This window comes from Ochlerotatus camptorhynchus, unplaced genomic scaffold (assembly GCF_037179485.1).
Source record: "Ochlerotatus camptorhynchus isolate MF236.1 unplaced genomic scaffold, CSIRO-AGI_Acam_v1.1 ptg000747l, whole genome shotgun sequence".
NCBI classification, from domain to species: domain Eukaryota; kingdom Metazoa; phylum Arthropoda; class Insecta; order Diptera; family Culicidae; genus Ochlerotatus; species Ochlerotatus camptorhynchus.
In genome coordinates this window covers 306,287-334,135 of record NW_027041215.1, presented here as the reverse complement: position 1 = coordinate 334,135, position 27,849 = coordinate 306,287, and the positions used below count along the sequence as shown (strand labels likewise).

At 42.3% G+C, this 27,849-nt stretch overlaps 1 protein-coding gene across 3 annotated transcripts in view; it reads right to left on the bottom strand.

Moving 5' to 3' along the window:
- Nucleotides 1-547: 547 nt before the first annotated feature.
- The window catches only part of LOC135714870 (inactivation-no-after-potential D protein-like), a 271,137-nt gene continuing 243,835 nt past the window's right edge, over nucleotides 548-27,849 (bottom strand). For all 3 annotated transcript variants that reach the window (XM_065238285.1, XM_065238284.1, XM_065238283.1), the window contains 2 exons: nucleotides 1,371-1,444; nucleotides 548-1,312 (listed from right to left, as the gene is read on the bottom strand). In XM_065238285.1, coding sequence (XP_065094357.1) covers nucleotides 1,169-1,312; nucleotides 1,371-1,444 — 218 coding nt within the window. In that variant the 3' untranslated portion in view covers nucleotides 548-1,168. The remainder of the gene's footprint in view (nucleotides 1,313-1,370; nucleotides 1,445-27,849) is intronic.

The following is a 27,849-nucleotide window of genomic DNA, read 5'->3' as shown; positions in this document are numbered from 1 at the left end:
ATCTTGAGGCAAAGTTTCATCCAAATCAAACATGGCCATTTTTTTTTAAATCGACTTTAAATTTTAAAAATCGATTTTTTTCAGTGTAGGTCTCAAATGAAATTTTTTCCAAAATTTTTTTTTCGATAACTTAAACAATTTTCTAAAAGTCATTCATTCAACACATTTTTGTAGGAGTTGTCATTTTTCCATAATATTTTTTTGATAAAAATCGGCAGAAAAAGTTTGACCCTTCTCAAATGTTAGTCTAGATAAATTTTGGAAAACATAGTATGCAAAGTGGCATATTTAGTCAAGGTCCACACATCCAGAAAGTTTCATTGAAATCTGAGAGGGTGCTGCCAGCTCCGAATACGATTTGGCGCGAAATGCGTCAATTATATTTTTTAGAAATATCAAAATAATTTCAAAATATGAATTCAACCGAAATTAAAAAATAGCATATCAAAAAATGTTATCAACAAGATTTCTAAAACAAAATTAGATATCATTTTGATAGTATTTTGATATCCAACTTTGCTCGGGTGTTGAATAACAGTGCCGCGCCTTTTTATTTGGCCGCACCAACAGCCAAGGTTTGGTACCTTGTGTCCATAATACCGTCGCTTGGCGAACATCACATCAACGATGGGTGCCTTCCTGTGGAGAGAAATGCTCACCCGCATCCCGATGATGCAGCTAGAGCGCTTTAGAGATAATGGAGGTCCGAAACTTCCAGCGCTGGAGTGTAAATCACCGAGTTGAATGTAAAAATGCGCCCAAAGTAGCGCTAACATAGTTTATTAGCTGAATGCAGGTTGTTTGGTTGTTGAAAAAGCAATTTTGATGTTTGTGTTATTCAGCAAGAGTGGTAGGTTGTGTAGAAATCAAGGCTATTTGATAAGTAATATATCCACTTTATTGTTTTTTTTTGCAGCTATAAGTTGATAGTTGATTAATATGCGCATAGAAGTGACATTAGCGTTCATTGACTGCCAGGGGCATAGTGAGGTGGTTCTCAATTAGTATTTCGGAGTAACGTTAAAAGGGAATTCCGATACAAGATGGTCTTCATGACGACAAGCAGTTTCAGATCTAAAAAGATCAATTTCTTCCTTCTTTTCCGTTCTTAAAAGAACTGTAAGACGTGCATCCTCGCTCTTTTTCCAAATAATCGCGCACGCCAATATTACTCAAGATCGAATACAGCTTGATGAGAGCTCCCTCTTAAAAAATACTCACTTGCAGTATAACCAAAGCAATCCTCCTCCTCTGTATCTAATGCTATTTCTTCCTTAGTCCTCTTGATGTTACCGGCGGAAGCACGATCAATCTTAAAATAATGGGTTCTATGGTGTATATATTTAACATATATTGTGCAAAGTACTCACTTCAATACCATCCTTTGTATAAGTTTTACCTTCAAGATCACGAACATCCTCGTCGTCAGATGAGTTGTCAGAATCTGTAAATGGATATATTGTAATTATTCAATCTGATAATTTGTTTCCCCTTTTACATAAAATAAAAATATCACGATCAAAATAGCCATACAATGAAATTAAGATAATAATAAAATTCAATACCACATTGTACTAATGACAACTAATCCCATTTTAAAGGGGCTGTTCGAGCCGTGGGCTCTGTATTTGCCGGGATTCGGAGGTTTTTCTTCCCGTTCGTACCGCGAACGGCGCACAGAAACCAGAGGAGCACTTTAGCACCCGAAAAGTACTGCTGCTACTCCACCTTCCCAGTAGAAGATGTGAGTTAGCCAGTCAGTCACTTTCCACTAACGTTGGAGTCCGCGATTTTCACGTTAATTACGCACGGACACACGATTGATCAAAACCTGATCACACTGACGCGATAACATCGATTTCGGATCACAAGCAAAATTTCGATTTCCACTTCACTTTCCTTTAATTTATTGCAACCGACGGATGGTTGACGATCGAGGAATAGAAATTAAAGAACACCGACAATAGATGTGGTTGCGCACGCTTGGGGTATCTATTTGCTACTCGTATTGTGTGTACAATTCGGTTCGTTTGGTCAAGTGCAATGATTGACCATTGGAATGAGATCATTCTCTCTCGTGAGAATCGGTGATCATCTTCATTAGACTGGTTCACAATGTTAATTCATGTTTATATAAATTTAGTTGTAGTTTAGTTTAAGATCACTAGTTTTAAGATTTGACTTTAGTTTTAGCCTTAAGATTAGGATTAGGTATATACAATATTTACAAACATAGTTTTTATTATAATCAGTAGGTACTGATCATTCCGGCCACCTTGAAACAATCGCAATGTTTCAACATCCAGAACTCTCTGCTCTCGTCGCTGTGCTCTCCACTCTCTCCGTACGATCGGGCATCTTCGGCAGTACGATCCCGAAATCATGAATGAGCCATTCACCGTTGCGATGGTGATTGACGGACATTGATTCAGGTGTTGGCGAATCATTGAGGACGACTGAATGGAGGATGGCACGAGGTTTCACGAAGTTGAGATCTGTGAACAACAAAAGACCCGGTAGATCGAACGGTTTGGTTTAAATTAATGGAACGCTAATCACCTGATTGCGCTCGATATGCGCATCGAGCTAGTTTCGGACTGCTCTACCGGTCTTTGTAGTTTCAGGAACTGATGCTACTTCGGCTGGTGGTCTTCCGTGGGGATTGGCAGGATTGCAATCTTCGCAACTGGTCTCACGACGCTGTTGGCATTTGCTGTCTTCATCGTGACGACGCGAACGGTCCCATCTTTGCCAGGGTGTAGCTGGGTGATTCTTCCGAGCGGCCATTGTGCAGGAGGAAGATTCTCATCCTTGATGACCACGATCTGTCCCACCTTGATAGGAACTGGTACTTTGCAACCCTTTGCTGCTCGAGATTGGAGTTGAGCAAGGTACTCCGGATACCACCAGGTCCAAATACGCTGGAATAGCTTCTGGGTGATTTGCCAGTGGTCCAGACGGTTGTCCGGCGTGTCGACGTAGCTTGGCTCCGGAACGGATTGTAGATTCGAGCCAACCAAGAAATGACCAGGCGTTAGAACCTCGAGGTCAATAGGATCGCACGGAATTGGGGTCAGTGGTCTTGAATTGAGGCACATTTCAATCTGTGTTAGCAGCGTTGTCATGTCCTCTTGACGGATGCTGATGTGGCCGATTTCACGCAGGAGATGATGTTTGGCCGACTTCACTGTGGCTTCCCACAATCCTCCGAAGTGTGGGGCGCGTGGTGGAATGAACTTCCACTGGATTTGATTTTCGGCACACCAGGTCTGGATTTGAGCTCGGTCAGTTTCACTGGACTTCAGTATCTCGTAGATGCGATGGAGTGCGTTAGCTGCTCCCTTGAACGCAGTGCCATTGTCCGAATGGAGTTCTCGAACAAGGCCACGGCGGGCGACGAATCTGCAAAGTGCAGCCAAGAAAGCTGGTGTGGACAAGTCCGTGACCAACTCGATGTGCACTGCCTTCGTTGAAAAGCATACGAAAATGGCGATGTACGCTTTGGTTGGGCCACGATTCCTCACCGATGACTTCAGATACACTGGTCCACAGTAATCGACGCCGCTGATTGCGAATGGGCGTGATGGAGTCACACGAGATTTTGGAAGATCTGCTACGCTCTGCTGAATCAGGATTGGCTTGTTCCGGAAGCACTTGACACACTGGTGATACGTGTGCCGGACAAGATTTCTTCCACTGATGATCCAGTATTTTTGGCGCATGGTAGCGAGCATGAGTTGTGGACCGGCATGCAGAAGAAACTTGTGGTAATAACCTGCTATCAACTGTGCTAGTGGGTGTCTTGAGGATAGCACCATCGGGTACTTGACGGTATCTGGAACTTCAGCGTTTGATAGACGTCCTCCTACACGGATGATTCCGTTGTCGTCGACATGTGGCTTCAACCATTTCAAGGGTGAGGACTTCAAGACGTCGTTACTTGTGGAAGTGGTAAGCTCAGCTAGCTCTTCCGAGTAGAGTTGCGATTGAGCAAGTCGAATTAGCGTGTGATCGGCGACTACGAGATCAGCTGTCGTGAGAATGATGTTCGATGATTTGGTGGACTTACGTACTGTGGCTTGCAATGCCTTGATATACTTCATGCAGTACGCTACTACACGGCGAAGAGTTGTGTAGTTAGAGAAACGAGCGAATAGCTGATTTGCAAACTGTTCGTCAGGAGCATTGAGCGATATCAAAGTTACCTTCCGAGCTTCTTCGATGACGTTAATGTACTCTTCTTCTGGAACATTCGAGACAGGCCAGTGCGCAGGAAATTCCCACAACCACTTCGGTCCGTTCCACCATCTGGACTGATTGACTAAGTCTGCGGGCTGCAATCCTCGAGATAGTTCGTCGGCTGGGTTTTCTACTCCTGGGACATGTCTCCAAGCGGAAATTTCAGTGTTGGATTGGATGGTGGAAACACGATTCGCAACGAATGTTTTCCAACGATTCGGCGGTGACTGCAACCATTGAATGACTGTGGTTGAGTCTGTCCAGAAGTAGACATCGGTAGATAACTTGATTGCGTGTTCAACCTTCTGATACAGCTTTGTGGAAAGAACGGCTGCACACAACTCAAGTCTTGCGATAGTGTGTTTCGTGGCAAGGGGTGCCACCTTTGACTTCGATGTCAGCAATTGAACCTTTACTTGGTCGTTGTTCAACGAGCGGATGAAGCAGCATGCTCCGTAGGCAGCGTCAGATGCATCGCAAAAGAAGTGCAACTCAACCTTGGAAACGGAGGCCAAAGATACGAAGCGTGGAATTCTGATGTCAGCCAGGATGGGAAGCGTAGCATGGAATTGCTTCCACTCATCCTGTAGCTTCTGCGGGAGCGGGCGGTCCCATTCGTAGGGTGCGTTGTCTTCGTTCTTTAGTTTCCAAAGTCGCTGCATGAACAATTTGGCAGTGGCTATAGTGGGTCCAACGAGGCCTAACGGATCGAAAATCTTGGCAATGTACGAGATTACCTTTCTTTTCGTAAGAATCGGTGCTGGTAGCGGAAGATCGACGTTGAAACGGAGCATATCCGTCTTCGTATCCCATACAAGGCCAAGCGTGGATACTGACTGGTCATCTTGCAGATCATGGAAAGGTTTGATCGCCAGATCTTCAGGCGGGATGTCAGCCAAAGCTTCAGGAACGTTGGAAGCCCACTTCTTCAGCGGTAGACCAGCCGATGCGAGCATGGCAGATATTTGACGACGTTTTTCTATGGCAGACTCCAAGTTGTCTGCGCCAGTAAGGAGATCATCGACGTAAAAATCTTCGACGACAGCTTCTACTGCTTCCGGGTAAATGTCTCCTTCGTCTTTCGCTATCTGCTGCAGTGTACGTGTTGCCAAGAACGGGGCGGAGGATGTTCCATACGTAACCGTGAGGAGCTCGTATGTGTCGATTGGATCTGATGGCCTTCGACGAAATAGAATGCGTAGGAAATGTTGGTCAGCAGGATAGTGGAAAATCTGACGGTACATTTTCTCTACGTCAGCCACAATGGCAACAACGTGAAAACGGAAGCGGATGATGATGGTGTCGAGATTCTGCTGCACAACTGGGCCGACGAGGAGTATATCGTTGAGTGACATTCCGGAGGAGGTCTTACAGGAAGCGTCGAACACCACGCGTACCTTTGTGGTGGTGCTGCTCTCCTTGAATACCGGGTGATGCGGCAGATAACAATGTGGAACTTCGTCGTCAACAGAATCGAGTTTGCGCATATGATCGAGGCGGAGGTATTCTTCCACAAAATCGTGGTAGGCTTTCTTCAAGGCAGGATCTCGTTCAAGGCGGCGCTCAAGGCTGTAGAAGCGGCGTGTGGCAATTTCTCGGGACTCTCCGAGTGTGACTTGCGGATCTTCGGACCGAGGAAGGCGTACAACGTACCTTCCATCGTGAGTTCGAGTGGTAGTAGTGGCATAGATCTCTTCGCACAGTTTCTCTTCTGAGGAATGCGTCGGGCCATTATCGACGGCTTCAAGCTCCCAGAAACGTTGAAGCGCTGATTCGAGGGATCGGTCGGTGGTTGATATGTAGCATGCTGGTGGTGCAACAGCGGAATTGGTGGACGTTTTCCCAGAAACTGCCCACCCGAAGTGTGTTTCGACCAGCAATGGTAGACCGTTCCCGAGTGCTGTGCGGTTACCGGTGTGGATTTCGTGGTAGCATTCCCCACCGATGATGATATCGATCATGCCCGGAATATTGAAGTGCGGATCAGCAAGTGGAACGCTTGGTAAGTTCCACGCAGCTGTGTTGATGGCGATAGTTGGCAGATGGTTTCTTCATTACGAGAAATTCGAGTGTGGAGGAAAAGGTGTTCGTTTTCGATTTGATCGTAGCCGTGATTTGACGTTTGATCTGCTTGACGGATTCTCCTAGTCCTGATACAGCGACGTCTACTGCAGTACGCTGCGTGACAAGAGCGTTTGCCAGCCGCTTGGTGATGAAATTGGACATCGATGCAGAATCTAGGAGCGCTCGTACGGTGAATTCCTTGCCGTGTTGATCGACGACGATTAGAACAACCGTTTCCAGTAGGACCGTGCTGTGGTTCGATTGGATAGCCATGCTAACTTCTGGTGGATGCGCTGATCCAGAGGTCCCCGCGTGCGCTGACGTGGATGGAGCTGGTTGTTGCATAGGAGGATTCGAAGGTACGGCAGGAGTTGTCTTCTTCGGAGCTGCGTCGTGCAGCGAGGTGTGATGTCTGGCTTGGCAGGTTCTGCAACTAAATTTGGATTTGCAGGCCCGCGCTTGATGACCAGAACGAAAGCAGTTCCAACACAAGCTTCGCTGGGTTACCAACTCTCGTCGTTGGGATACGGACAGCTTGTTGAATGTTGAACACTGGTGTAGCAGATGCTGCTCGGAACATGCAGGGCAATGAAGAGTGTTCGACTTGACTTCACTTGTAGCAGCATTGACAACGGACTTGAATGTGGACAATTTCTTCGGGTTTGGACCGGCCACCTTGATGCTAGTCCCTTGAGAGCGATGTTGTAGATCGCTTGATACGGACTTCAGCATTCGAACTTGCTGGATAAGGAATTCAAACAACTCATCGTAGCTTACGTCGTCCTTCTGACGCGTTTCCTGTTCCCAAGAACGTAACGTAGATGCGTCGAGCTTATTGCAGAGGATGAAGGTGAGAGGAGTGTTCCAGTGCTTAACTGGTTCACCGAGCTTTCCTAACGCTTTCACGTGCCGCTGGAATTCGTCGACCAATGTGTTTAGCTCCTGTGCTGATTCACGCTTGATTGGTGGTAGTTCGAACAGTCCTCGAAATAACTCCTTCCTCAGGAACCGCTTGTTGTCGTAGCGCTTCATCAATGCGTCCCACGTAGACGCATAATTGTCCGCCTGAATGTCAACGCTTTCAAACGGCTTCTTTGCTTCTCCCTCCAACGATTGCAGCAGATATTGGAGTTTGTTGACGGTCGGAATGTCCTCGTTGCTGTGGATCATCGACAAAAAGTTGTCCCGGAACGATATCCACCTTGATTCATCCCCGCTGAACTTCGGCAGATCGATCTTCGGCAGCCGATGGTGAAAACTCGATGATGTGTGGTGAGCGAAGGTGTTGATCATCGTCGAATTTAATGGAGGCTGGCCGTTGTCCATCTTGGAGAGTAGAAATCCCTTCAACACGCAGTACCGATTTTCGAATCCGGTGCGTACCTCGATGTGATCCTCGAACTGATCGACGTCTAATTTCTCTATCTCCCCTTGGACCTGTTGAAATTCCTTGTTGACCTTGTCCAAGGTTTCCAACCGAACCGATACTTGGTTGGCGTCCCGCTCATGGTCGTACTCCGCCACGAACTTTTCCACCACATCTCGTATCGCCAACACCCGCTTAAGGATCAGGATGTTTCCTTCCAGCTTCTTTTCCGCCTTGTTTGCCATCTTACTCACCACTCGAATCACGCGCGAGAACGGAAACGACACTTTTATCTCGTAACGATTGCTCCTTCCCGACGCGACGTGCCGTTTCTACACGAACCGAAACGAAAACAGCACAGAATCGAACGAATTTATCCTTCCCGGCGCGATGTACTGTTCAAACGCGATCAATACGACGGAAGTACCACGAAATTCGATCGATATAATCCTTCCCGTCGCGTCGTGATACTTCTACACGAACGCGAACGACCGAAAAGGACACGTGAAATCGATACGATCAATCCTTCCCGTCACGACGTGCCCTTTTTACGATACGCGTGTCCGCTAAAACGCCACAAATATCGCAAAATGTGCCTTGGACGAATTGATCATTCACCGTTTTCTGTTGTTGATTTCCACCACCCAGTACGGTGTACTAATTCCAATGCGCGCCACTGTATGCGCAAGTGCAATTGATAAAACTGGCAATCAATTTGCCAATCAGCCATCAACGATAATCAATTTGCAAAAAAACGTTAATTATGCCGCCTCTGCCTAGCAATTCCACCGTACTAATTGTGCAAGCCTTATGCGCTTCGATCAATCGGATCGGTCATGCGATGTTGTCATGCAATATTCGATTATGCCGCCATTCCTTGCCTCCTTATATCGGCGCGAAATATTGGCGTTGGCCGTGCGAGAAAAGGCCCAAACTTTCTGCACAAAACACCAATAGTAGAATGAATGGCCTACCTTTGTGTGATCAATGCCTTTTGACCACTTACCGCGATGGCGCTAACTTGCCTACGACGCTGATTCCTGGCTTGGGTATGTCCTCCGATCCGGCTCGAAGGACCAATGTTCGAGCCGTGGGCTCTGTATTTACCGGGATTCGGAGGTTTTTCTTCCCGTTCGTACCGCGAACGGCGCACAGAAACCAGAGGAGCACTTTAGCACCCGAAAAGTACTGCTGCTACTCCACCTTCCCAGTAGAAGATGTGAGTTAGCCAGTCAGTCACTTTCCACTAACGTTGGAGTCCGCGATTTTCACGTTAATTACGCACGGACACACGATTGATCAAAACCTGATCACACTGACGCGATAAAATCGATTTCGGATCACAAGCAAAATTTCGATTTCCACTTCACTTTCCTTTAATTTATTGCAACCGACGGATGGTTGACGATCGAGGAATAGAAATTAAAGAACACCGACAATAGATGTGGTTGCGCACGCTTGGGGTATCTATTTGCTACTCGTATTGTGTGTACAATTCGGTTCGTTTGGTCAAGTGCAATGATTGACCATTGGAATGAGATCATTCTCTCTCGTGAGAATCGGTGATCATCTTCATTAGACTGGTTCACAATGTTAATTCATGTTTATATAAATTTAGTTGTAGTTTAGTTTAAGATCACTAGTTTTAAGATTTGACTTTAGTTTTAGCCTTAAGATTAGGATTAGGTATATACAATATTTACAAACATAGTTTTTATTATAATCAGTAGGTACTGATCAGGGGCAGTATCTGTCGAACGATAATATTATTACTATAATCTATAGGTTTAAAAAAAATCTTCGTCACATTTCAGGCTTATTGCTTATTGCGTTCTCTCAACTTAGTGTTCTAAGATGCACTTCCTACATTGTACCATTTTTGCCTTAGTATAATTGTGTGGCAACCCGAGCAGGAACCAATATCTCGATACCTCATATTGGTATGGATGAGCATGACACAAGGTATTGATCAGCATTACATATAAGAGGCAAAATACAAAAAAAAAACTGTTCCCACAATACCATTACAATATTTATGCAAATGCAATTGCAATACCAAAACAATACCACGCAGGTATTCTTTTGATATCCAAATATCAATTTTTGTTATTTACAAAGTATTTTGCGTGTAATTTTTTGGTATTATTCTTTGGTATTTTACCTCTAATATGTAATGCTGATCAATACCAAGTTTTGGTATCAGATCAGAATTAGGTATTCATTAGTTATTTTTAACTGTTCGGGAAGTACAATCACACTTTCACGATTTTAACATCATTCACCTGGATAGAGACGATTCTTATGGAAGAGTACTTTTAGGGATCAAAAAGTGCTACCCTTTCTACAAATTTTCTCTTCCTGCTAAAATAAATGTCGCTTGCCAAATAAATGTGAAGAACAAACGTCATTGCATTGCTTCAGTATACGTTCCACCAAAAACCTACATGATCCGTAGTTAACTCTGGAATCTAGTTTCGATTCTTCCATCGCCAGTATTAATTCTGGGTGATATGAACTCCCCTGGTACTGGGTGGGACAATATAAACGATGACAATAGAGCGACTATTTTTACGATTTATGTGACGATTTCAGCTTGACTATATGAACATTGGTGAAGCGACACGTATAGCAAAACCTCCGGCTCGAGAAAGCCCATTCGACCTATCTTTGTGTTCAAGATAGCTATCAATGGATTGTCTGTGAAAGGTTATCAATGATCCCCATGGTAGTGATCATTCGTCATTCATCATTTCAATTAAGTGTGGCCCTCAATCTCTGCAACCATCTCGAGTTCCCTTCATCTTACAAAGAACATCGACTGGCCGAAATATGCAACGGCGGTGACAATTGGTGTCGAATCAATAGATACACTTCCACCGTTCGAAGAATATCGATTCCTCACCGATTTTTTTTACAAAAGCTCACTGGATCACAAAATGAAAATTTCCAAGTGCACCCTTCAAAAGGAGACCATCCACATGGGACGAAGAATGCACAAAAGTTTTTCGTAAACACATAACCTCCACACAAGGTTGCAAATACTCATTTCAGCTAAAATAATGTTTTTTTTCGGAATAATAAAACCAAAAGATGGTATGATGGCATGATTTTCTTGTAACTTAAAAGAAGAGGTTACAAAGTATGCGTTTGAAACAGCAAACCTGTAAATTTAGCTTTCTATGAGTCACAATCATGATCGCTGAGTGAGTGAGTGAGTGTTTGAAAAATCGCTGATTGTGACTCTCATTAAGTGAAATAAACAGGTTTAATATGTCAAACACATTCTTTGCAACCTTTTCTTGTATCCTACCAATTCAAAATATGATCATGGCATCTAATTATTTCATAATTAAAAAAAAACATTGTTTTAGCTTAAATGAGTATTTGCAACCTTGCCTCCACATACTTCGAGGAATATTCAAAGCTTGAAGTAAAGCTGAAATAATTAGTCAATCCAAAAAAACACGGTTATTGGCGCAATTTGGTCGAGGGACTCTCACGAGAATCCTCAATGCACTTTGTGGAGGGAGGCTCGCAATATGCGTAACCGCTCATCTTCTAATGAGAGCAAAGAATACTCCAACCGATCGATATTCGATTTCGCTAAAAAGGTCTGTCCGGACTCATTTCCAGCACAACATATTCTTCCCTCACTGCGTCCTAGCAAGAAGTACGGTCGACTTGTTTCGCGCTCCGTTGTTTTGGAAGTTTTCTCGGTATTCGCTTGATATAAATTATCAGTTTTTTTTCTCACTAAGTGACTCCTGGCATAGTTCCCGGTAAATTGATCGAAAAGTGAGTTTTTTTTAGTAGAAAGTGTCATTTTCGGAACGATTAATCCGTGCTATTGACGCTCACGCATACCTGCTCACGTATCATCATCATCGAGTGTGAGCACCCGTTTCTACATCTACATCGCTTCATCAATCATCGTGCGCCTGTGTGCGCTGAGTACCGAGCCTCGATCAAGTGCACCACAACGAAGGTCATCCACGCAGTGCGTCTCTTCCACCCATCTGTGTAAACGCCTACACATATAACGCTCGGTGGTAGTAGTATAGAATTATCAGATAAGTTTTTGTTTTTTTTTTTGAGCGTTGAACAAAATGAATGTTTTGTCAGAAGACGACATGGATGACCATTCATCTCAGAAAAATGATGATGTCATCCATGCTTCGTCGTCTCAGTCTGTCAATGGGCAGGCTGAGAAAAGCTCCAGATTGCGGGCCTACCCGAATGACTCGACTGGCCCATGGGTTGTCTATTTTCAGCCCAAAAACAAACCCTTGAATGATATTCAGATATCTGATGATCTGACAAAGCGATTCTCTGCCGTGACCGAAATAACGAAGGTTAGGCACAACAAACTTCGTGTGACCGTCGCTAACTTGAAACAAGCCAATGAAATTGCTGTTTCCCAGTTTTTCACACTGGAATATAGGGTGTACATTCCAGCCTCTGATGTGGAGATCGAAGGCGTGGTCACTGAGGCGTAGTATCTCGAGCCTGAACCCCGAGATACTGGAGAAGTAAGCGGTTGGCCGATTCAAGAACCCCTTGCTTCCTCCGGTAAAGATACTGGCCGTTCATAGAATGAAGTCAGTATCGCTCAGCGAGGGTAAATAGAGTTTTACCCCCACAGACTCGTTTCGGGTGACCTTTTCTGGATCTGCCCTTCCTCAATACATCGAGCTGGGAAAACTTCGTCTTCCTGTGCGGTTGTTTGTACCTCGGGTCATGAACTGCCAGAATTGTAAGCGGTTGGTACATACGGCCTCCCACTGCGGCAACAAGGCACGCTGCTCCACATGCGGGGAGAAGCATGAGGATGGCGCCTGCGCAGCTACTGCACCAAAATGCGCGTACTGCAACGGAACTCCTCATCATGCTCTCTCGTCGTTCCCGGCGTACAAACAGCTCGGGGACAAAATGAAACGCTCCCTTAAGGAACGTTCCAGGCGGTCTTTTGCAGAAATGCTTAAGACAGCCACGCCATCGACCAATGACAAAAATCCCTTTTCTCTTTTGTCAGATGACGAGACTGACTCTGACTTGGCTGAGGAGGGAACTTCTTTCAGTTTTCCGGAATGTTCTGCACGGAAACGAAAGCGCATCCGTTCGCGGATTGTTGCAAATAAAGAACCCCAAATCAGCTTGCCCAAATAAAGGAGTGGTGGAAAAAAGGAGACTTCTACTCCTCCTGGATTCCGCAGAACTGACTATACCCAGGATTTTCCACCTCTTCCGGGGACATCAAAAACCCCTGAAGCCCCAATTTTAAGAACAAAAACCCCTACTTCATCTGGGCTGCTCTCATTTGATGACATTGTGGACGGTATTCTCAAATACCTCAACATTTCGGATCCTCTGAAAAGCATTGTCCTCACATTGCTTCCCACTGTGAAATCCTTCTTGAAGCAATTGACTTCAAAATGGCCTCTTCTTGCAGCTATCATCTCCTTGGATGGATAATTTTCCAAACGCGGTCGGGATTTGATCACTGTTCTACAGTGGAATTGTCGAAGTCTTATTCCGAAATTAGATTCGTTCAAGTATTTAGTCCATAACAATAATTGCGATGCATTTGCCCTCTGTGAAACATGGCTCTCTTCAAAAATTGATCTCCCTTTTTATGATTTTAACATTATTCGATTGGATCGTGAGGATTCACGTGGAGAAGGGGTACTTTTGGGGATCAAAAAGTGCCATTCCTTCTATAGAGTGAATCTTCCCGAATTCCCCGGTATTGAAGTTGTCGCATGTCAGCCTAACATTAAAGGTAAGATTCTTTGTATTGCTTCTGTATATATTGCTCCTAGAGTCTCTGTTAATCGCAAACAACTTTTCGACACATGTGCGGTACTTCCCGCTCCAGGGTTGATCATGGGAGATTTTAACTCCCACGGTACAGGCTGGGGGGAGCTGTACGATGACAACCGTTCTACTTTGATTTATGATCTCTGCGACAACTTCAACATGACAATACTTAACAATGGAGAAGTAACACGTTTGGCTGGTCCATCCTCGAATGGTAGCAGATTAGACCTCACCTTTTGCTCCAATTCACTATCGTTGAATTGCACTTGGCATGTAATCCAGGATCCGCACGGTAGTGAACATCTGCCGATCAAAATTTCGATTGCCAGTGGGTTCAACTCGTCAGAATCCGTTAACGTCGCGTATGATCTAACCCGTAACATCGATTGGACTAAGTTCCAATCCGCGATAGACGATACAGTACCGTCAGTGGAAGAGCTTCCGCCGTTGGAGGAATATAACTTCCTCTCTAATCTCATCGTCGACAGCGCATTTCAAGCTCAAACACGACCGGTGCCGCGATCGTCAATCCGTAAGAAAACACCATCGCTCTGGTGGGATCAACAATGCACAGAGGTTTACCGTAAAAAGTCCGACGCGTTTAAACTTTTTCGGAAACGCGGAACACGCGAGCACTTCGACGCATACACATCTCTTGAACGCGAACTCAAGAGCCTCATCAAGGCCAAAAAACGGGGTTACTGGCGGCAGTTTGTAGACGGATTGTCGCGCGAAACGTCTATGAATACGCTTTGGAGTACGGCGCGAAGAATGCGTAACCGGTCTACTAACAACGAAAGCGAGGAATGCTCGGATCAATGGATTCTTAAATTCGCGCGAAAAGTGTGTCCGGATTCCGTGCCGTCGCAGTTAATTCCTCGCGAAACCGCGAATTCGGTAGACGAAATCAGTCAGCCTTTTTCAATGGTGGAACTTTCACTCGCTCTCCTTTCGTGTGGCAATTCTGCCCCGGGATCTGATAGAATCAAGTTCAACTTGCTGAAAACCCTCCCAGACGTCGCTAAGAGGTGCATGTTGAACTTGTACAATCAGTTCTTGGATCTCAATATTGTTCCCGACGATTGGAGACGAGTAAGTGTAATAGCCATTAAAAAGCCTGATAAACCCGCGTCGGATCACAATTCGTATCGGCCCATCGCGATGCTGTCGTGTATTCGGAAATTGATGGTGAAAATGATCCTTTTTCGCCTCGACAAATGGGTTGAGATGAACCACCTTCTTTCAGATACTCAATTTGGTTTCCGTAGGAGTAAGGGAACGAACGACTGTCTCGCGTTGCTTTCCTCGGAAATTCAGTTAGCTTCTGCTAAGAAAGAGCAAATGGCTTCTGTGTTCTTGGATATCAAGGGGGCTTTTGATTCAGTATCAGTTGAAGTTCTTTCAGAGAAACTCCACGCTTGTGGATTGTCTCCATTAATGAATAATTTTTTGTACAATTTGCTGTCAGAAAAACATATGAGCTTTTCTCATGGAAACTCTACAGCTTTTCGATTTAGCTACATGGGTCTCCCGCAAGGCTCATGTTTAAGCCCCCTTTTGTACAATTTCTACGTTAGAGAAATTGATGTCTGTCTTAGTGACAATTGCACGTTGAGACAACTTGCAGATGACGGTGTAGTGTCTATCACAGGGCCAAAAGAGGTTGACCTGCAAGGACCCTTACAGGATACCTGGGATAATTTGTCTACATGGGCTATTCAGCTAGGTATCGAATTCTCCACGGAGAAAACTGAGTTGGTCGGTTTTTCTAGGAAGCATAGCCCAGCACAACCGAAGCTTCAACTTGTGGGTAAACCGATCACTCATTCCATGTCTTTCAAATATCTCGGGGTCTGGTTCGATTCCAAATGCACTTGGAGATCCCACATTGAGTATCTGAGACGAAAATGCCAACTAAGGATCAATTTCCTTCGATCAATTACCGGAACGTGGTGGGGAGCCCATCCACAAGATCTTCTGACGTTGTACCGGACAACGATTTTATCGGTTCTAGAATATGGTAGTTTTTGTTTCCAGTCGGCAGCTAAAACGCACATCATCAAGCTGGAACGGATCGAGTATCGTTGCCTTCGTATCGCGTTAGGATGCATGCACTCGACTCATACTATGAGTCTCGAAGTGCTGGCGGGCATGTTGCCACTATCCGTCCGTTTTTCAGAGTTATCTCTGAGGCTCCTCACCCGTTGCGAAGTAATGAACCCACTGGTGATCGAAAATTTTGAGAAGCTTCTGGAGCTAAATCCTCAAACATGTTTTATGACTTTGTACTACCTATATTTAACACAGGATGTCAGCCCTTCAAGAAATATTCCCAATCGTGTAGTCTTCTCCGATTTCGGCAATTCAGTGAATTTTGATTTATCTATGACGCAGAAAATCCGCGGAATTTCAGAACATCATCGTCCTATGATTGCTCCGTCATTATACGCTGCAAAGTTTGGCCATGTTGATTCTGCATTCACAGATGGATCTCTAATAGAGGAGTCCTCTGGTTTTGGTGTATTTAATGAATTTCATAGCGCCTCTCGAAAACTGGAAGCTCCTTGTTCTGTGTATGTGGCTGAACTGGCAGCAATTCACTACACTTTGGAAACTATTGCTTCACTTCTTCCACACCACTACTTTATTTTTACGGATAGTCTCAGTTCTGTCGAGGCTATCCGTTCCATTAGGCCGGTAAACCACTTCTCGTATTTTCTCTTGAAAATACGAGAACTGCTTAGTGCTTTATCTGTGCGCTCTTTCATCATCACCTTCGCGTGGGTCCCTTCGCATTGCTCAATTTTGGGCAATGAGAAGGCGGATTCACTTGCGAAGGTGGGTGCTATGGAAGGCGACATTTATGATCGACAAATCGCCTATAGTGAATTTTTCTCTATTTATCGTCAGCAGTCGCTCGTTAGCTGGCAACCAGGGGTTGGAACAGTTGACGTTTTTTACTACACTCGCTTCGTTGTCGTGCGCGACAGTCTGTTTGTATTCGAACACTCATGCTCTGCCGTCGTCTCTCTCACGCAACACGAGCGGTAGAATAACATTCGAGCTAAAAGAAAATTATCAAAATAGCTATCATATGACATGTGTGATTTCGTTGTAATTCCTCAATTTGGTGTAAATCAAACCCTTTCTGATCAGAAATATTATTACTAGGACATCATTGCTTGCTATTTTCAGAATTCACACAAGCACACCATCAGCAGCTCTTATTATGAGAAAAACTAAAATACATACATTCGTGACGGTCTTCGGCGACAGTGTCGTATGACAGAGCCTGCCATACGACATTTTAGTTTGGTACTGTACTATGATAGCTTGCTTTGCAAGTGTCGGAGGCAAAGGCAGTCAATTATCACAGAAAATGTGTCGACTACCGTGACCGCTTACAAGACTGCTGGCAACATCAATGGAGTGAAGGGAGCTTGGGACGATGGCTATATTCAATTATCCTTAAGGTGTCGAAGTTTGCATGGTTCAAAGGGTTGGACTTGGGTTGAGACTTTATACGCGTGATGTCTCGTCTCATGTCCAATCACTATTGTCTAAACGCTCACTTGTTCCGTGTGGGGCTGGGAGACAGCAATCTCTGTGAATGTGGACAAGGTTACCAGGACGCTGATCGCATCCTTTGGTCTTGTGCGGAGTATCGTGGAGTCAGATCACATTTTTATGATTCCCTTCGGGCTCGAGGTAGACAACCTAATGTTCCAGTTCGGGATATTTTGGCTAGACGCGATCTGGAGTTTATGAAACTCATATATGTTTACTTTAAGGATATTAACCTTAGATTGTAAGTTTGATTAACCTTGTGTTTAGATTGTATTTTGTACGTGTGGGGTTTTTTTATTTTCAATGTTTGTTTTCAAGATGAATAGAAATAATTTCATGCTTTAGGATTAATTAAATAGTTGTATCGTAAACCACATTTCAAACCTTCTTCTTCCCTTTTCCCATCCAAAAATTGTAAATCTCCACTAACCTCGAGACAACCGCGAGTACTCGGTCCAGTTTCTTTAACTTTAAATTTAAGACAGTAATAATGTATAACGCAAAGGATAACTCGGCTCTGTAAAGTTTATTCGATTGAGCCTGTACAAATAAAGTAATTATAAAAAAAAACAACATATTCTTCGAGGGACGCACCTCTGGATATACCATTCACAATGCTGGAATTCTCTATAGCTCTTCTTTCATCAAACAACTACTCACCGGGAAGCGATATGATTAAATTCAATCTTCTGAAAAATCTCCCAGATAACGCTAAAAGACGCTTGCTGGACTGGAGACAGGTCAAAGTAAAAGTCATTAAAAAACCTGGCAAACCAACGTGCTACCATAACTCATGCCATCCGATTGCTATGCTTTCCTGCATTAGGAAATTGTTGGAGATAATGATCTTTCGGAGACTCGATCACTGGGTTGAATAAATAACTTGCTATCAAATACACATTTTGGGTTCCGCAAGAATAAAGAAACAAACGATTGTCTAGCGCTGCTTTCAACAGATATTCAACAGGCCTTTGCGCACAGCAAGCAATTGGTTTCAGTTTTCTTGGACATTAAGAGGGATTTTAATTTATGTTATGTCAGAAAATCTGCACAGATGTGGACTTTCTGGCATTTAAAATAATTAATTGTACAATTTGTTGTCAGAAAAGCAAATGAACGTTTCTCTTGGACAACTGGCAACTACCAGAATTAGTTACATGGGCCTGCCCGAAGGCTCATGGTTCAGCCCTTTTCTTTTATATCTTTTATGTCCAAGATATATAAGCGGCGCCGGTGGTGTAGTGGTAAGCGTGATTACCTCTCACCCCAGCAGGCCTGGGTTCAATCAAAGTCGGCGCCGCCGGGATGTTCTGAGGCATAACATCTCTGATCACGTCTTCCTTCGGAAGGGAAGTAAAGCCGTTGGTCCCCGGTTCATGAGTTGATGAGTCGATAGGTAGGGTCCAGGTGTGGGAGCTGCCTCCCTGGCGTCGGTAGCGGAAAACAAGATCGACGGAAAACAAATAAAAAAAAAATGTCTATGATATCGACAACTGTTTGGCAGAACAATGCATGCTAAGACAACTTGCAGATGACGGTGTGGTTTCCGTAAGAGGTTATCATGCCGTGGACTTGCAAGGACCATTGCAAAGTTCCTTAGATAACTTGTCTTCTTGGGCTAGGAATCTAGGGATCGAATTCTCGCAGCAGAAAACTGAACTGGTGTTTACTCGAAAGCGGTGCCCAGTCCTAATGCATCTTAATCTTTTGGACTGAAACAATACCCAATTATATTTTTCAAGTACCTTGGGGTCTGGTTCGATTCAAAGCGCACTTGGAATACTCACATTACGTATTTGAAGCAAAAATGTCTGCAGAGGGTCAACTTTTTCCTCTCAATTTGTGGCACATGGTGGGGTGCTAATCAAATGTGGAGTGACAAACACACTTATAATTGCAAATTTTGAAGAAATTCTTGGGCTGAACACACAATCTCGATTTATGAGAATCTACCACCACTACAACTCGTCGTATATGTGTCTGCCTTGTTATACTCCAAACCGTGCTCACTTCACCAATCGCAGTTCCTCAATCGACCATGAAAGAAGCTCATGGGATTCCCGATCTACTTTGACCTATTCACCCGCGTATTTTTACTGAAAAGTACCAACACGTCAATTGCGTTAAAAGATATTTTACAGACGGGCCCCGTCTCAATGGATCCACTAGCTTCGATGTCTTCAATGAAAACTCTAACGCCTTACGCAAACTTCAGAAACCTTGTTCCGTTTCTATTGCTGAGCTGGCAGCAATCAACTTCGCATTGGGGATGATTTCCAACATGCCCGCAGACCATTACTTCATCTTCTCGGATAGTCTCAGTTCGAAACTAGGTTGGCACTCATCTTATTTCCTTTCAAAAGTAAGGGAGCAGATGAGTGTGCTGGTCGAAAGATCAATATGATAACCTCTGTATGGGTCCATTGAGCAATGATAAATTTTACCATTTAGTGCGTCAGAGTACCCTTTTGAGTTGGCAAACCGATTGGGACAATGGAAATCTTGGACGGTGGTTACATTCAATTATTCCTAATGTTTCTTCGAGAGCGTGGTTTAAAGACTTGGATTTAAGTCGTGACTTCATTCGCGTGACTTATGTCCAACCATTACTCGCTAGGTGCGCATCTGCATAGAATAAATCTCGTGGACAGTCACATCTGTCAGTGTGTTACGATGTTACGATGCATGTTACGGTTACGATGACATCGATCACGGAATTTGGCAATGTATGGATAATAACGCCGCCATAGAGCGACTATATCCCTATCAGAGACGTGTTGAGAACCCGCGATCTCTGCTATATACAGCCGATTTATGTGTTTCTGCAAATGTCTAGAATTCCATTCCTTTGTTTTTTTGTCTCTTTCTATTAGTTTTGTTTGTCTTGTACCCCGTTTCGATGAGTCTCATCGTCGCTCACTGGTTACCATAGCCGGTCGAACTCCAGACGAATCTAGAACCGCACTACCATTCATACTGGCGACAACACTCTGATGAGACAACGGAACCCCACCCCCAAGCTCCTTCCCTTATCTTATCATTCGACAATGTACCCCTCTAACCTCGGGTAAGCCGCGAGTGTAGTATGACTGCATGCTTTCCGCTAAATAAAGACTTGTTCTTGCAAACTCAAAACGCATACCCTATCACATTTCAAGCCTTTCCGGGCAATTACATAATTGCACTACCAAACACCAAAAACATCTTACAACCCTATTCTTGCCGACTACCCGCTGTTGACGACTTAAACAAACACGACCTTCGCCACTCTGCTGGTGCACTTACTTATGTTGGTGTTACATTATTTACTTGCTTTCCACTTGGCTCTAGGTCGTAGGCCGACAACAATTGTAACCGTTTAAATAGAAAACCTTTCGAAATACAAGCATACATTCGTGTTCCCAACGTACCGTGGTAATTTCCGTTAATCCGAAAGTCCAATACTTAGTCGAGTATTCGGCCTAACTCCTACTAGACATAGAAATAAGTTAATGTTGTTACAAACAATGAACAATGAATTATCCGCTCCGTAAAGGTAACGCGATTGAGCCTTCCAAATAAAAAAAAAAAAACTAGATAAACAGAAACTCTATATGCCCAGAGAAGTCGATAAATTTTCCATCCCGAAAAATTCCTAGACAGCAGTGGGAATCAAACTCTGCCACCTCCAGCATGGTCTTGTACGTTATTTAAATTTTCAAGCCAGGCTTGCAATTGCTAATTACAGCTTAAATGATATAATTCGGTATTATGATACTATGAGATATTATAACGATATTTTTTATTTGTAAAATTCAGGAAAAGGAGATATGTTTGTGTATGACACATAAAAGTTGTCAATTTCGCTGCCAGAGTATCACAATCAGCTATTAGCTATAACGATGAACGCTCACTCATCGCGATTGCTCATTACAGCAAAAATTGCTAATTGTGACCCCCTGAAAGCAAAATTGACAGGTTTTATGTGTCATACACAAATTTCACCTCCTCTTCTTGCATCTTACATATAAAAATTATTATTTGTTTATTATAAATAATTATTGAATAATTCGTAAAGTTTCATAATTTAAAAAAAGTAGCATTTTAGTTGCAAAGAGAGCAAATACAAACAATAGACAAATATTAAGATTTATTGGAATGAGAATATTTTTTTCAAGAAAAACAAGATTTCCCTATGGTTAGGATTATTCCGTAACGCTGGTAGATCACCTCTTATGGTGGTACTATCCTCGGATTTATTCCTATCATTTGATGTCAGCATCGGAGTTAATCAATACGATTCTAATCAAATATTTTGCTGGTCATCCAATAATTTAATCCGGGTTGGAACTTTCTGCAATTATAATACATGTAAGGAAGATGGGGGTAAAATGCCCGTGCTAAGGAAGAGGTCCGTTTAATCTACAAAGTGAATCGACATTTAAGGGCAATGCCATCTAAATGATTTAATTGGCTATTGGCAAGATATTATAATTAATATAGCGGAAATGGATGTAATTTTGGCCTGTATGCCCCTAATTTTCGCCCATACATAAATTCAGCAATCGACTAAATTTTCAATAGTGACCAAAAATATCCATTAGTACCGTCCCAGCATAGATAAAATAGATAAATATCAGATTTTTAGCGATGGGCCCAATCTTAGATCCATAGGGAACATTAGAGCCATTTCCCCTACTTAGCCAAAATTGGTAAATTCTTGTTTGAAATTGTAAAATTAAAAAGGCCAGCAAAAAAAATTTTCAAAATACTGCGGGGCAAAATACACATTACACAATTGTGACGTAGGACTACGTGGTCTTATATAATAAATCTTATTTGTTAACTGCAGCAGGAGCTTGTGTTTTGTGTATAAATAGGTATTTGCGCGGGGTTATCTGTTTAAACTTTTTAGTATGACGAGCTTGACATAGATGGCCCACAGCGACTCACGAAGAGCTACTAATTCCGATCAATAGCGGTGCGGCTCGTTCCTCATTCTATGGCAGCCTTTCGTTGTGTACTGGAGAATAATGTTCAACGCCACGCACCGAAAGCACTGCTGCACGACCGGACACCACCACACGCGGTGATTGTAACTGAATCCGATCAGCGGTTGAGGCCAGCCTTGATAGCTTTTTGCAGGCAATCGGTCATAATTTTATTTATCATTGCAACAGTTGCACATTCGTGCAATTTTCAATAGTGACATTTTGAAATATGTCTTTTAAAAGCTTTAACAGATGCTTAGAAATATTTCTGATCGATTGGTGATAAAATTATTGAAATTGGTCCAGGGGCAGCTGAGTTTTTAACGTTCAATTTTTTTCATAATTTTGTTACATGTTCCATTCTCAGTTTTCACAAAGTGTACCCCCATATAGAAATCACAGACGTAGATCTACGTCAAAATTGAAAAAGCGTTTATTGTAACCTTTTCGTGACGGTCGCGATTTTAGATTTTTGATTTACACCCAGTACCTTCCCGTAAGACGTAGTCTACGTCACAAAATTTCGTAAATTTGGGAGGAAGAAATTTGGCCCCCAAGCAGTCCCGACATCAATCCGTTGGATTATTTTGTATAGGGCGTCGTCCAACGGGATACCAATAGAACCCCTCACACCACACTTAAGTCGCTAAAAGCTAAAATCAAGGCAGTGATGACATCTATGGATCGAAACATTTTAAAACGTGCATACTGCAGTTTCCGGAAGCGTCTAACTTCAGTCGTCGAAAGGGAAGGCAATTTTTTTGAATAAATTTACTTACAACTTCCATAAATGCGAAAGAAAATAAATCGCATAAAATTCATTGCTAGAATAACTAACTGGTGTATTTTTTCTCAAATATGCCATTTACTGCAAAAATTCGTCAAGCACCCTGTAACTTCTTCAAATTTCATTTTTCAAGTATTCAAGTAGACAATTATTGAAACAATCAAAACACACGTTTTTGCTAAAGATCATGAATCATTACAATTATTCCTTGTAAAGTTATAACAACTTTAATATTTATTTTTCCATTACTTCATAAGCTTTTAGGAGAGAATGGGGCAAGTGAAGACACAAAACAAACTTTTTTTCTTGAAGCTTCTAATTCTAATAAGTACTAATTTATCTTAACAGGTATGTAGAAGAACCATGACGTGAAACAGGATCATAAATTCACCGAAATAAGTGTTATGCGTTTTCTGCTGAAGGCTAAAATTTACCAACTTGTTGAGAGAAGGTGTTTAATGAGAAAAACTAAAGAGGGGAGAATCTTTAGTTGGGTGGACACTGATATTCTGCGGCCTTCCAACCTGTCGCAGACACCAGTCCAACAGCAGACGGGCCGAGACTCTAGCGAGTGCCCAATCATTGAACCGAAGAAAATGGGATTGTCCGGTCCGATTTGCTGATCCAGCTGCCCACACGTCATCATCATCTTGCAAAAGCTTTAAGCCTGTACTACCATCGGCCCTTTTCAGGACCACCAAGATTTTTCAAAGTGGGGTCTCATGGCCTTGTCAGTTAAGGCACGGTTTTACCAAGCCGAAGGTGGTGGGATCGATTCCCGGTCCGGTCGAGGGAATCTTTCGGGTTGGAAATTTTCTCGACTTCCCTGGGCATAGAGTATCATTATGCTTGCCACACAACATACAAATTCATGCATTGGTATTGGCATCGAAAACTCTCAATTAATAACTGAGGAAGTGCATTTAGAACACTAAATAGAGAGCACGCAATAGGCTAATATGAACTAAGCAATAAGCTTGAAATGCGAATAAGAAGAAGAAGAAGAAGAAGAAGATTTTCCAAGAGTTAAATTTCTGAACATATCCCATTTAAAATTCATATCAAAAGGTTCTTTTCAGGGCAATCATAATCATACTAAAAAGTATAAACAGAGAAAACCCCGCTCAAATTCCTATTCCTACACAAAAAACAAGCTCCTGCTGCAGTTAAAAAATAACATTTATTATATAAGACCACGTAGTCTTACGTCACAATTGCGTACAACCCCATAGGGCTGTCCCTTGTACTTTTTTTTATATCAACGCACTTCAACTAGCAGCTGAGATATAAGGAGGGGAGGGGGGGTTACTTTTCTCGCCATGAGTATTTTCTCTACTATGTGAATGGAAGCAAAAAGCTTTCGTGCCCCAGTTCATGGGTTGATGGGTCGATAGGTAGGGCCCAGCTGCCTTGCTGGCGACGCACTGTGGTCCAAAACAGCAAAAAATTGAATTCTATTCCTCCTAGCCTTTACATTTTAGTCATATAGTGTATTGACAAAAAATGTTTGTATGAATATCTTCCATAATATAAAACTGTCAAAAATTAGTCATGTCTTACTATGCAGAAAATAAAAACACTAACTTTTTTCTTTCAGGATATAGGGGAACGATGTTTTCAGCAAAGTTGTAGACAATGTAAAACCAAGCAATTTCACTCAGACGTCAAAACTCTAAATCCTGTATTTTCAGAGTTATGGAGCTTTTTCTATGGAAGTTCCTTTAAATGGCGGGGGGGGGGGGACACCCCTCACCATCCCTCTCGAAAGGGGGATTTGGTAAAGAGATATGAAAAAACCGATTTGTACCTTCCTTAAAAGTTGTCCTAGCTCGCTATTCTACTATCTATATGCAATTTTCACACTGCCGTACTCTAACGGAACTATCAACTCTATACTTTCATCTACTCCATCTATCGTATAAAAATTACCACTACAGTTTGTTATTTGAAATAAGCATCTTCAACTATGTAAATCGTTGACTTCACGCAGAAGTAATACTAAACATATAGTCAAAGTAACTTAATTTTGTTTTTTTTTTTTATTTGGGAGAATGTGGCAATGGGAACACTACTTCATCTAGCCTTCTTAATGCCCAAAAAAACGTAGGCATCCATAGAAAATAGAGTACTTTCATGTTTTTTGGTAGTCCTTCGAAAATTACGAACAGCCAGAATTGCAACCAGCAAATGTAACCCAAGAACCAAAAGCGACGTGATGCTAGTTTTCATTGCTATGACGACGACTGAATTAAGGGGTCAAAGTCAATTTTCCTCATCGATTTCCTCTTTTGATGACCATGGCTTCACTAACCTATTTCACACTATTTCTGCTATGCTCTTCTATCATCCAAAACAACAAACATATCAATGAATGCGCTTGCCGTCGATTGATTAACGAAACAGAAAATCAATGAAGAGAATCGATTAAAATCACTTGCACCCCTGCTTCCCAGTTTGGTTACAAAATTACAACTCGGGAGAGCATTTTGTGTGGTCGTTAGGGGCGTATCGTTCTGAATATGGCGATGAATGTGCAGAATGTTACGCAATTGCATCCTCCCTATTAGCACACGCCCGAAGATCGGAGGCGAATGTCACTTCGACTTGTTTCGTCTACTAAAGACTCTCTGATGACAGTGTTGGGGAAGCTTCATACGCATGTACATAATTGGTGGATTTGTTAGTTTTTTGGAAAATGCTTGACATTTACCACTTTTTTCAATAGCTCCTTGTTGAATGTCAACAGTCTGAAGCTATCGATGCGTAGAAATATTTCTGATCGATTGGTGATTGGTTGGTTCAGGGGCAGCTGAGTTATTAAGATTCAAAACCTTTTATAATTTCGTTACATGTTCCATTTTCGGTTTTCACAAAGTGTACCCCCATATATAAATGACAGACGTAGTCCTACGTCAAAAATCGACAGTTTTTGGCTTGAAGGTTTGATTGCTAAATTGAAAAAGATTAATTTTCCTCTTTATATTATGAAACTAGTTCAAAATTTTTTAGCTTACAGAACTCTACAGGTCAATTATCAGAATTCCAAGTCTGATCGATTACCTGTTAGAGGTATAGTTCCTCAGGGTAGCATTCTTGGGCCTATATTGTATAACATTTTCACTTCGGACCTCCCTGATTTGTCAAAGGGTTGCCACAAATCTTTATTCGCCGATGACACAGGCATTTCCGCTAAATGAAGAATTCGTCGAGTTATTCCCAGCAGACTGCACAAAAGTTTAGATATGTTCTCTTCTTATTTATAAAAATGGAAGATTTCTCTCAACGCTTCCAAAACTCCTCTTATAATATTCCCACATTAGCCTAGAGCTTCTTTTTTGATACTTAGTAGTAGTCACATCCCAAGCAACAATGTTTGTTTTATTGAAGTTTTATAGCAGTTGATACAACCAAATAATAAAACCTTCACTGACGACCACATTGCTTTAACAACCTTCTGAGAACCGCTATACAGCCATGTCATGGCCAATTGGCCCAGTTTTAATACAATCATTAAAATTTGATATGCGAGCAACCTTAGGAGCATAGGTTTTATGTCAGTTTTATCACACTCTACACGTGGTTGTTAAAAATGAAAACATAAAACCTCCTCCAGGTCAGAAAGTTTTAACAACCTTTTGATGACTACCATAAAACTATATTACAACCGCATAAATCGCTCCTGAAGAAGTTTATAAAACATGATACGCAAAACATTTTGACAACCTTGAAGGTTTTAAGTTGGGGTTTTTGGATGATAGTTAGTATTGAGATATATTTGATTGTGGTTTTATTCTTTCAATGTTTGATGTGAAATCATGATCCTTGTCAGTTGGTAATAATATTATTGTTTATTGAAAATAAGAAGACTTTATTAAAATTTTAAACCAATTTGTATATGCTTCACAGCATGCCGTGCAATATTTATGGTGATTATTATACCAAATAGGAGCATAAATTTAGTGCGCCATATGAATACTAAAGTATAGGGATATTTTTAAGTTGTCTGCATTAGCACCATGCATTAAAGAGTCATTAGAAGATAATCTATTTAGTACAAAACTGTTACTACTGTTGAGCAATAACCAGTGACATATTATTTTAATATACAGAGATGTATGAAAGTGTTTTATCGCCTATCAATTAAAGCGTAATTATTCATACTGTGTGAAATTTGTTCATACGGCGCCATTTTTTTTCGTTATAACTTGCTACTCCTTAAAAGTACCTCAATATAACATATTCTCCTAGATTGGAATTCTATAGCATAACATAAACCTAATGGTTGTATCTTGGCATTTCGTACACTCAAAAAATAAATCACATTTCCAATGGAAAATATCCATTAGAATTTCACATAACTTTCATGTGCGCTCATAATTGGGAATCGCACTACAAAGTCACATGAACCTTATGTACCCAATGAAATTTATGTGATTCATCGCATATAATTCATGTGATAATATGAATGTTCTGTGAATTCCAAATAAAAATCATTCATTTTGTTATTGGAAAAATATCATGTGCGTTCCCAATGGAAACTATATGAAAACTTTTTTCGGTGTAGTCCAAATTGAGAGCGTTAAGTTATATTTAAGCTCTATTGCTAGTTTGCTGGTTTTATTCGCTCGTGATTCCCCGTACTGAAGTGCATTTAATGAAGAACAATCCCCAGTTTAGTTTTCGAGAAGTGGTAACGGAACCAACGGTTATGGCTCAGGTAAGGCCGGTACTTTTCCGAGACCTCTTCCATCCCGACAATTTGTGACGTTGCGAACAATTTCGGCCTGAGAACCCTTTCACATCGGGAAGCAGCCGACCAACGGAAACATGGATGCCATCTCGAGAGCGGCAGAAGAACCCAGTTTACGGACAGTCAACTAAATTGATGAGTTCGTTCCAGTTTAATATTTTTTTTTGCCATATACTTAGGTAGGGTAGGATGGTCTAGGACGCCACGTGGAATCCCGGAACTGGTAGTGAGAGTGCGGCGAGGAGCCACGTGGGACCGTTTTGGTCTCACCTATGTATTTATAATCATT